General features: G+C 30.1%; 1 protein-coding gene across 1 annotated transcript; it reads left to right on the top strand.

The window, feature by feature from the left end:
• Nucleotides 1-5510: 5510 nt before the first annotated feature.
• On the top strand, nucleotides 5511-8737 carry LOC131604713 (probable receptor-like protein kinase At5g61350). Its single transcript, XM_058877139.1, has 2 exons — nucleotides 5511-7725; nucleotides 7815-8737. Exons 1-2 carry the CDS (start codon nucleotides 5745-5747, stop codon nucleotides 8459-8461), a joined length of 2628 nt encoding a protein of 875 aa, XP_058733122.1. The 5' UTR covers nucleotides 5511-5744; the 3' UTR covers nucleotides 8462-8737.
• The last annotated feature ends 3736 nt before the right edge of the window (nucleotides 8738-12473 follow it).

The raw sequence follows: 12473 nt of genomic DNA, 5'->3' as shown, positions 1-12473 counted from the left end.
ACTCAAATTGAAATTAGGGTTTGGTTAGGTTGAAATTGGATTCTGAACCCAGTTTTTCAAATGCTTATTTATAGTCGACTAAAAATTTCACTAACAAATAAATCACCTTTTAAATGTTTGTTATTATATCTGTAAAAAAAAAAAGTTTGTTATTATATAGATAATCTTTGGAAAAATAACAAACACTCGCCTTATTTTTGGTTAATTCAGTTTGTTTTTAAGGGAATAAGGGAATTGCTATTCTGCATCTTGACTTAAGGGTCTGTTTGTTTCAGCTTTAAAAAAATGGATTTTTTCTTTGTATTTTTAAAAATAGATTTTTCAAAACAGTTTTTTAAAATATTACAAGTTTTTTTTATATTCGTCTTTTTAAAATGAAACATTAATTTTGACATTCTATAACATAAACACACATTATTAAAGACTAAAACTTAGTCAAAATTACAATGTTTTCAAAAAGTTGTATTTCAAAAATAATTTTTATGAAAATCTATTTGAAATAGCTTCAAAATTAAGTGATTTTTTAAAATTTTGATATCCAATTTTTTTTTCCATATATAGATGAAATACCTAAAATTACATTTTAAGAATAACTATTCAAACAAAATTTTCATTAGAAACTTTTATAAATTATAAAGTTTCTTTATAAAAAAATTTTTCACAAAAAATCATGTAACACTATAAAAATCATTTTTAAAAAAAACCAAAACAAACAGGCCCAAGTATCATATAAAAATTAGAAAATATAGTTTTGATTTTGGAAATATATCTCCGATCGCACTCTATATCTTATTAATTCATGCCTAATTGAGTATCACTCTCATATTTTTGTTAAAAGTTTTTCTGAAGATGCATTTTTGGGTTCATTCCATTCAGTTTTAATTAAAATACCCTTTTTGACATAAATTGTTTCGGAAATATATCTATGTAGTCACACTAAACAGAATTCAAAGATGCATTTTGGAACCAACACTAAACAATAATTTTTTTACTTTGTTTTAGAGTTGCATAGATGAAATTGACGATATATTATAATTATATTATCATTTTCAATTTTGTATAAATTAAACCACATTTTTAAAATAATATAAAAATAACATACATAAACTAATAAATTTGGAGTACACAATAAAATCAAAATAAAATACAACTGATAATAGTGTTTCTAATACAAATACTACTATGTATGATAGGCTCATATCTCCTTTGTTTCTACACTGTTGTCTGTACTGCAGTTCCTCCCTTTTCTCTCTGTCATGATATCTTGAACGTCTTTCAAGTAATCCGAAAAGAAAACTTTTTGAAATAGAGATTGAAGTTTAAAGAATTGAAAAACAAAAGATATAGGGAAAAGTATCATCACGGAAAAGAGAATTCCCATTACTCAATTAGTAACAAATTCAAATTGAAAGTAGGATTTGATTAGGTTGGATTCTGAATCAGTTTCTCAAATGCTTATTTATAGTCCACCAAAAATATCAGTAACAAATAAATCACCTTTTAAATGTTTGCTATTATGTAGATAATCTTTAGAAAAATAACAAACACTCCTTTATTTTTGGTTAATTCAGTTAGTGGATCAGCATGTCCACTAAATAAAAATGTTACTATAAAATTTTACTTTAAGTAAAATTTAATAAAAATATTTGATGCAGAATTAGTGTATATATATATATATATATATATATATATATATATATATATATATATATATATATATATATATATATATATATATATATATATATATATATATATATATAAAATTTTTGACTTATAAGTTAGTATTTAGAATTAAAATTAAATAAATTTAAAGTTAATAGTAGTACTATACAACTCTATCAAAATATTTGGTTTTATTTATCTCCGTTATATTTTAAGAGTTTAAAGATAGTGCACTGTCGGTGCAAAATAGTTTTACACATACAACTAATTAAAATGTTTTAATTTTTCATGTAATTTCAATTTTTTAAAATTAAAAATGAGATTTATTCTGATACATATCTCTCATTAGGTGACTGTGTAAAAATACTTTATATTTTCGGTGCATTTTCTTTTTTCTGATATTTTAAATCTACATCTAAATTATAACAATTTTTTTTTAATGTTTAATACATTTAAAATTTAATTTAAGAAATACTATATTAATTAGATGTCCATCTTCGCAATGGTTAAGTTTTATTGAATATAGTTAAAAAATAATTTTAATTATAAGTTATGTTTTTTTTTACTTAATTATAATATAATTAGTATAGAAGTATATTCTGAACCCAGATTTTCAAATGCTTATTTATAGTCCACCAAAAATTTCGTACCAAACAAATCACTTATTTAATGTTTATCTTTTAATGGTTGTTTTTCCCCCAAAGATTATCTATATAATAACAAACACTTGCCTTATTTTTTGGTTAATTCAGTTAGTGGATGAGCATGTGCACTCCACAGAAATATTACTTTAAAATTTTAGTAAATAAAAGTTTAGTTTTTAAGTAAAATTGAATATAAATATGAACAAAATCCAATACAATTCTTTAACTTTAACTGTGGTTCTTACTATTTATCCTATAAATATTTGATGCAAAATTAATGTATATTTATTTATTTTACTTATAATTTAGTATTTAGAATTTAAAAAATTTAAATAAAATTTAAAGTTACTAAAGGTTCTATATAACTATATTAAAATATTTGATTTTATAAGTCTAGTATAATTTAAATCAGCATCTAAATTATAACAAAAAATTTGAATGGTTAATACATATAAAATTTAATTATAAAATATATTTATACTGAGAGGAACTAAAGCGAGAGTAATTTTTTATTTATTTTTAATCAAAAGAGAGAAATAGAATTACGAAAGGAAAAGGTAAAAAAAGTGGGGCATTAGTACCAAACTCTCTTAAAAAGGACAAAATTTAAAACTTGACATACCAAGTTTGTCATGTATCACTAGAGTAGAAAGAAAAGCGGGAATGCCATCCTAAACTAAACGGATTTAAGCATTCAAACTCATTGAAGCGAGTTTGTCTGCACATTAGTTTCCTTTGCAGAAAATGAGTAATAAAAAATAACTTTGATTACAACACAACTTTTCAATGCATAACATTGATTACTGAAATGAACTTGATTTCTTGTATGCCAAATATTATTGATAATAGAAATTATAGATTATGATGGCCAAGAGTTTTGTAAAAAAATCAATCAATTGTTCTTGTAATGGTATAGGCAACAACTTCATAACTCCATGCTTGATCTTTTCTCTTACAAGATGACAATCAATCTCAAAATGCTTTGTCCTCTCATGAAAAATATGATTCATAACTATATGTATGATACTATGGTTATCACAATACAAAACAGGAGGCTTGCAACATGTGACATGTAGATCTCTCAAAGTGTAGAGGAGGCAAATCAATTCACAAGTGGCTAATCCAAGAGCTATGTACTCTGCTTCAGATAAGGATCTGACTATAGTTTGTTGTTTTTTGCCTTTCAAGATACAATAGATGATCTAGGGAACAACAAGTCCTTGCCAGGATTTCCTTTCAGGCACCATGATGACTAAGCAGGTTGCATGGTAATGAACTTGACTTGGATTTTGAAGTAATTGGATCAACTGTTGTGTTGCAAGTGTTATATCAGGCCTAATACTGTTCAAGCACAATAATCTTCCAATAAATCTTTTGTACTCAATGACATTATTAAAGGGCTTGCTTTCATCTTGATGAAGTTTTATTGAAGGATTTAGATGTGTATCAGCTGACTTGGATGCAAGCAAGCATGCGTCCTTCAAAAGATCTAGGCAATACTTTCTTTAAGAGATTATAATTTTTTCCTTTGAGTGAGCCACCTCAAGACCAAGGAAATATTTAAATATGCCCAAGTCCTTGATCTTGAAATCATTATGTAAAATGTGTTTGATGTGATCAAACTCAGAAATAGACATGCATGCTAAGATATCATCCTCAACATAAACAAATATGATTGTGATGTGACCATCTTTTAAAAATGTGAACATTGAGTAATATGAGCTTGATTGAGTATAACCAAGTTTGAGAAGTAACGAGGTGAGCTTCTAATACCACTTCCTACTAGCTTGCTTTAATTTATAAAGACTTTTAACAAGTTTGCGACTTGGTTTGGTTGGCTACATGTAATGCCCTGTGGAACACTCATGTAAACATCCTCACTACTACAAATAACGCTTTTTATGATGAAGCTTACATCTTAAACAATAGAAAAATGAGGGTAAAGGTTCTGGGAGCGCCATGTTTTTTATAAATAAACAACATTTCCCTCACTTTTTAAGAAAATCAAGGAAATATAGGTATAAGAGAGTTCGCTTCGACACCTAGGTGCTGCATTATATGTTTTTTCAATTGTTTAATTAGTATTTTTCACTTGGCGCCTTTCCAAATTTCATTTTTATCTTTGTTATTTCTTTAATTAGTATTTATCTCAACTACATGTTCCAACTGAAAGATTATATATTTTGTATTAACAATTTCAAAATACTATTTTCAAAATTTTATTTTAATTTTTTATTTGATATATCCAACCCATCTCGATTTTCATTAAAAATCGACGTGATATATCTTTTAAATGAATTCCCAGTACTATTGTGTTTTTTATATTTTATATTTTGAATTAATACTGTCAAGTCGATTTTTTTATAAAACCGATGTGACACTTATTTTATATGAAATACTTCGTAGAACTAGTTAGTTTCTAACTTTTCATTTACCTATCAACGTTTTAACGTCATTTCGTCATTCTCTTAAAATAATCCTAGGCAATTTTCATTATCACTCTCATCAAAAGTCTTCTAAGAGATATTCATCAAAACTCAGACATCATCTCTATTCCAACCAAAACTCGTTTGAGGTATGTTTGTTCTTCTTTATCACATTTGAGGTTTATATCACTTGTATGTTTGTTCTTCGTTATCACGTTTGAGGTTTATATCATTGAAATAGTTTATATCACAAAAATAATTTACTGATCACCTAACGATTGGTGCATGACCATGTTTTCATATGTATTAGAAAAGGTAAAAAAATAAATATTAAATATAATAAAAAAAAAGTAAATTGTATGGTCATACGGTATAGTTGTATCATTTTGTGTAAACATATCATTCCTCTTTTATTATTTATCTTCTATCTTGGATTGAGCACCATAGGCCATTTTTATACATAATTTCATGTTTTTTAAACCGCTTGGATCGAGAGAAGCACAAATAGAAATGTTAGGTAGCTATGGGAAGCATCAACAAAAAAACCATATTAGTGGACATGTTGGCCATTAGGCTTAGATTTTAAGTAGTATGTGCAGGAAAAGTGAGGTTATAAGTTGAATAAAAAGTCATGAATTTGGTTGATGTGGCAAACATGTACCAAATTTAGAAAACCACAACAGACGTACGAAAAACCATGTTATGTTCCATTTGCATCACCTTAATATTGTTTCCAAACCGAATCTGGTTTTCTGTTACGCGTTTTGCACTTGTTCCATATTCAAAACACAAACATCCTCAGCAACATTGTAAGGTATAACGCATATCTCGATCCAAACAAACATTCAGTTTTTACCAATTCTCTTTGCTTGTTATTCCCACTTACAACACCTCTCTTCTGTTTTTTAGTTTCATGCATTATAACTTCTAATAACCCTTTTTATAATATTCATCGTTACATGTCTCCATCTTCTTATAATGTTACCTTATTGAATAATTTTAACCTAACATGGAAGAAGAGAATAAAGAGGTTATTATGAAACATTCATGTAATTTCTTCTCCCTCTTTATTCTCCTTCTTCTTCATCATCTCTTCTTTATTCCATTCACGTGTGCTTACAATTCCATTACTACTGATTCTCTTACTGATTCCACGTTCACGCCTTCTGTTAATTATCTAATTGATTGTGGCTCCTCCAGTAAAACTCATCTACGAGACGGTAGAATCTTTAAATCTGATCCTGACACCACTTCTTTTCTTTCAACAACAGAAGATATTCAAATTTCAGTTGATTCAATAAACCTAGCAAACACCTCTTATTCATCGGCATTACCTTTATATGAAACTGCTAGGGTTTTCACAGAAGATACTACGTACAGTTTTTACATCTCCAAAACTGGTAGACTTTGGGTTCGTCTTTACTTTTTTCCTCTTCCTAACCCTACATACAATCTATCTAGTTTTGTTTTCTCGGTTCATACCGATCGCCTTGTACTCTTGCATGAATTCTCTCAGAGAAATAATGATTCACTTGTTTTCAAGGAATATCTTCTTAATGTTACTGACCATAGGTTTTCTCTTAAGTTCAAACCGAGGAAAAGTTCGTTTGCGTTTATCAATGCAATTGAAATTGTTTCAGCTCCGGATATACTTATATCGGATTCAGCAATTCAAGTTTCTCCGTCGCTCGGGAAGTTTAGTGGTTTGATGAATTCAGCTTTGCAAGTTTCTTATCGAATAAATGTTGGTGGCCCGCCGATAACTCCTGAGAATGACACATTGTCAAGAACATGGGAGTCTGATGATCCATACAACGTTTTTCCACAAGGCTCTATGAGTGTTTCTATCCCAAGCAAAAGAATAAAGTATCCTCAAACAAGTGATTTTATTGTTACGCCCTTGATTGCTCCGAATTCGGTATATGCAACTTGTGTACAAATGGAGGATCCTGAAGTTATGCAACCGAATTTCAATCTTAGTTGGATGGTGAATGTGGAAGAAAAATACTCTTATTTGGTAAGATTGCATTTTTGCGACATTGTTAGCCGAGGTCTTGATCAGTTGTATTTCAATGTGTACATCAATGGGATTGAGGGTGTGCCAGCTTTGGACCTTTCATATGAAACCAAAGCTCTATCAACAGCTTATTACAAGGACTTTGTGATTGGTCCCTCTAATATCACAAATGGCTCTATCGTGATTCAGGTAGGACCGACGAATCATAAACAAGACATATCCAATGCAATTTTGAATGGATTTGAGGTAATGAAAATGAGCAATAGTGCAGATAGTTTGGATGGTTTTTTCTCTGTGGATGGAGAATACAAAGGACCAAACTTAACAACCAAGCTAAAGAAACTTGTGGCTATTATTGGTTTTTTTTTGGCTGTGATATCATTGTTGTTACTAGGAGTGATGTATGTTAGGTGGTTAAAGAGACCTTTATGTTGGGAAGAAAGTAGAGATTTCTTTTCATGGCTCTTTCCTCTTCGTTCAAAATGTAACATGAGTTGCAGCATATATTCAAACAAATATGAGTCACCTAAGAGCAAGCATGGTGGTGGTCATTCTATTCATCACTCTCCAAGAAGAGGGTCGAAAAGGTTCTTTCATTTCATCGAATTGCAACGAGCGACAAACAATTTCGATGAAAAGAAGGTTCTTGGTGTTGGAGGCTTTGGTAAAGTGTACCTCGGAACGTTGGACGATGGAAGGCGTGTTGCTATAAAAAGAGGAAGTGGTAGTTCAGGACAAGGGATGAATGAGTTTATAACAGAACTTAACATGCTTTCAAAGCTGAGACATCGCCACTTAGTTTCGCTAGTAGGCTTCTGTGATGAAAACTCAGAGATGGTTCTTGTTTATGATTATGTCTCTAATGGCCCTTTTCGTTCGCATCTCTATGGCTCCAACTATTCTCCTTTGTCATGGGAAAAGAGGCTTGAGATATGCATCGGCGCTGCTCGCGGTTTGCATTATCTGCATACAGGTATTACAGATTTTACATTTCATATTGATTGATTGAAAAAAAATACATCAACGTACATACTCTAAGGAACTTTTATATTTCTAATCCAGGTGCATCTCAAAGTATCATACACCGTGACGTGAAGACAACGAATATCCTCTTGGATGAGAATTATGTAGCCAAGGTTGCTGATTTTGGTTTGTCTAAAACAATCCATGACAAAGCTCAAATAAGCACCGCGGTTAAGGGTAGTTTTGGATATCTTGATCCCGAGTATTTCAAAAGCCAACAACTGACTCAAAAATCAGATATATACTCATTTGGCGTAGTACTCTTCGAGGTATTGTGTGCTAGGCCAGTTATTTGTCCAACATTGCCAATGGAACAAGCTAATTTGGCTGATTGGGTAGTGAAACAACATAAACTAGGTATTCTTCATAAGGCGGTCGATCCGCGCATTTCTTATAACATGAATCCTGAATCATACAAGATTTTTGTACAGCTTGGTGTGAAATGTTTATCGGAAAGTGGCGTCGATAGGCCTAGTATGGGTGATGTGTTGTGGCATTTGGAACATGCTTATCAAGTACAGATAGCTTCACCACAAGTTGATAATAGACTCTCAAGTGCTTTTCAAAATGCAAATGAAGGTGACATAAATAATGATAACTCACATGGTATCACAAGTATTGTGCCTAATAGAATAACTTCTGGTTCTCTTGTGTTTTCTCAGATGGACAATTTTCAAGGAAGGTGAAATTAGTAATAGTTTTGAAAGTAACTTGTTTCCCAAGCAAGGACTTGGATTTTTTGTACTATAGTCCTTATTGCTATAAACAATGGGTGGCTTGGAGCAACCTCTAGGATATATATAGTGTTGCATGCAAGTCCAAATTGGGGTAAATTTTAGCTTTATTTTATGTATAAAGAAATTCTTTTTGATTTTTTTTTGGTCATAATGTATGAGAGTTGAAAAAATCAAAAAGTGTATGGAAAATTATGTATGTTAAGAGCATACCTTATTCTAGTTACATGTTAGGCTCTCATTGAATGTCATGTATTGTATTAATCTCTTAAATACAACGTATTGTGTATCTAAATTTGAGTTTGTTTCACTTTTCCCTGTCATATGTATTGTGTTTTCCCCACTTAGAGCTATAAAGTACATTGATTATGGATTTAACTTCTACTTAAGGCATAAAATTAAATGTATGTTTGGTAATATGGTTAGAGCAAACAAAAGTATGTTGGTGATGAAGCTATTTGGTTGTAGTTTATGTTTGGATGAAAGTCTTGAATGTGTAATCGGACCTTTTTGAACACATAGATGATCTAACCATTTTCAACATTGAGATGGGAGAGGATTTAAACATTTAAATTAGGTTATTGTATATGTTACTTCTATATCTTAATCTTTTAATGATTTGAACATTTTGATAATTTTTTGTTCTAGTCTATTATGATTGTTTTTTATGATCCATCTTATTTTTTTTATTTTGGAGATTAGATCTTCCCCTCGTGTTTCGATGATATAGGTTGAGGTTAATTGGGATGATATAGAATAAAATAAAATCTTATTAATATAAAGTATGAAATAAATTTAAAATATATTTTTGGAGTTTAAAGCTCCATTCTATATTTCTCTAACCCTTGTTACATATGAGCTTTATTTCAAATATGATAAAAATATGGTAAATTTTGTGGTATTCATGATTTTTGGTTGGGTATCCATATTTCTAATGGAAATAAATTTAAAATTTAATTTATTTTAAAAAAATATTAAACATTACCTAATATTGAATATAATTGTTTTATTGGATGAAGGTACTAGCATCCAACTAAATTTAAAAGTATAAAGTACAGAAATGTTCATCTAAAAAAATTATTTGGTGAAGTTTATTAGACTTTTGTGTTTCTTTTGGTCAAGGTCTATGGTCCAACTTATTTTGCTCTATTAGTGCCTAACGTCTAATAGGAGCCTGATAAATGGATTGTCATCTTCCTTTAACACTTGAATATCATATTAGATTAAGACCAATTTAATATGGGAATGGCCTTAAAGATTTGAGATTTATGGAATGGTCTCACTTTAATATCGTATTAGATTGAGACCAATTAAATATTAAAAAGACTGTCAGAGTGTTCAGAGTTGTTGAAACCGTAAAGATTGTCATATCGCACTTTTAAGGACCTTTTAGGCATTTTTTCTCCTAGAAAGTTGGAACAAACAAAAGGTTTTAAGTTTTTTAAAACTCTAGAATTCCACTAAAAAATGCGGACTACACATCAATTTCTTGTACACATTGTTCTAACCTAGAAACCACACACTTACAATCATCACTGAATTGAGTACAATAGTATTTGCAGGACCCCCACCTCTTTGGAGCGAGTTGTGTTAACGCTTCATGGCCCACTTCATAGTGCCTAGGAAGAAACTAAAATTAGATGTAGTACGATGAGAGGATGGAAGCTATTGGACAAGTGAATCCAAAATCAAGAGGGGGTGAATTGTGTTGCGTTAAAAATGATTTCTAATTAAAAAATATTTTGATAGAGCAATTATTTAAAACAATTTCGAAAAGAGTAAGCAACAGAAAAAATAAATAGAATAAAACCAAAGTTAAAAACAGATTTGAACACAATAGAAATAAGCAACCAATGAAAATAAAGAGAGATAAGGGATAAGAATAATGCACTGGAGATTAAAAGAGGTTAAGCCTAACCACTTGGCCTAGGACCTAATCCATTAGCTAAGCAAAAAAGTTTCTTTTTATAATTTTCAGAAAGTCATATAGGCTTTTTGATCATTTGAAGGTGTGTGTGTGTGGGGGGGGTGTGTGATTTGCCTTAATAATTTAAAATATAATCTTATACCTTTACAAACACATATCACTCAACACAGACAATGCGAGCTTTCACCCTTCCTTGCTTTCACAACTTTGAAGATTCAAGATCCCTTACTTGATATATCCATGATTCAACACTTCATCAGGGACTTAACTTCTTCTAACTCATGAGGCTTGATATGACTTCCTTGATAGACATTATCACTAGAGGTTGCTTGAGCAGAGATCTTCACTAACTCCACCAAACTCTTCTTAACATAAGGTTTTGTCATTTAGAGATAGACTTTGACATCTTGATCTTCCATGCATAACAACTTAATGATCACTTCAGATGAAGACTTCATCTCATAGTGTTGACATCATCAAAACCATAAAGGTCAACAGATTGTTGCAGTCATAATACTTAGAAGCACATAGCTCCACATAAGCAAGTAGAGAAATATGAGAAGGAGGACAAAACCTAAGGGATACAAAAGGACCGAGGGAGATAGGAAGATGGAAAAAGAAAATAAGAACGATTCATGACCCGACCGGGAGAACACAAAGGCGTCTTCATCTAGATACTGCTTCTACCCGCCTATGAACACCTCGAGAGATCGTATCCTACAAGAATGTGTCAATATGGATTTATTCAAAGAAGATGTATGTGTTCCAAAAAAAAAGTCTAAGAACGTTTGAGACTAAAGATCAAGATACTTTTGTTTCCACAAAGGAACCGCCCCAACATGGAAGAATGCATGTAGTTAAAATACTCCATTTAGGACTTAATTCAACGAGGAAAATTGTCAAGATTTATGACCTAAGAAAGGGGTATGACAAAAGAAATGAGGTTTGGGGATACAGCTGAATTTTAAAATTGAAATAGTTTATTTTCTCACACTCACAATATATCTCGAACACTAATAAATATTAAGAACATAAGAAACAAGGAAACAAATGGAATTTCAAAATCCTTACTTTTATATGAGAGTATGATATGGATTAGGAACATAAGAAACCAAAACTTAGCAAATAAAGTTATATTGAGTAATTACTAACTTTGAAGATTGCAAATATGGTCGGAGCATCGAAGAAATGGCAAATGAGATGTGTCCCATATCGGTGGTCTTCATGTGCGTTGCTTATGTGATATTTTTTTCAAAACAGATAAAAATTAAAGAGAAGGCAAAGTGACTTTTTTTTTCAAAACAGAAAAATTGAAAGAGAAGGCAACGTGACAAATTAAGCACATTTTAATTGATCAAATGGATCAAAAACTCTTAAAATCAGTCTAATTTTCCCGCGTGAAAGTTAGACAATCCGTTTTGATGAAAAGTGTGTGTATATTAAGTATTACGCATATAGAGGTATATATTTAGATCAAATACTCATTGAAATTTCTTTGAATTTGTAAGTGGGGTCTTCCTTTATTAGACATTTTGCTGACTTAGAATAATATATATTCTTTAATATATTTAAAGTAACTTTTATGATTAGTATGTTATATGGTCGCCACTTCAAATAAAATGTTCATGTGGCATGTTCTTTCCATTTCAAATTAAATTTTAGTAGTGAATTTTATCCATAACTAGAAATTGTTTTTTTAATGAAAAGTATTGAATTTAAAAATAAATAAAAAATCAAATGGATAATTATACTAGATCCTTTATTTTTATTTTTAAAAAACAAGTAAAAATATTAGATAAAAAAGTTTGCTTCTGCTGACGATTTATTTTCACTAGAAATTGATTTTTTTAAATCATAAAATTGAATATTAAATTATTGGAACATTCATGTTCTCGATTATTGGCAGAGAGATATGGGATCTGAGTTTTTTAAAATCAATGAAGTAGAGTTTCAAGTGTTTTTTTGTAAGTTGAAGATTAAATTTTACAGAAGGTTTAAGATCGAAGTTGTTTAAATGTGATAAAATATTGAAAAATA

Source organism: Vicia villosa, linkage group LG1 (genome assembly GCF_029867415.1).
Source record: "Vicia villosa cultivar HV-30 ecotype Madison, WI linkage group LG1, Vvil1.0, whole genome shotgun sequence".
NCBI lineage: Eukaryota > Viridiplantae > Streptophyta > Magnoliopsida > Fabales > Fabaceae > Vicia > Vicia villosa.
Note: the sequence above shows the minus strand (reverse complement) of the source record. Positions and strands in the feature narration are given on the sequence as shown.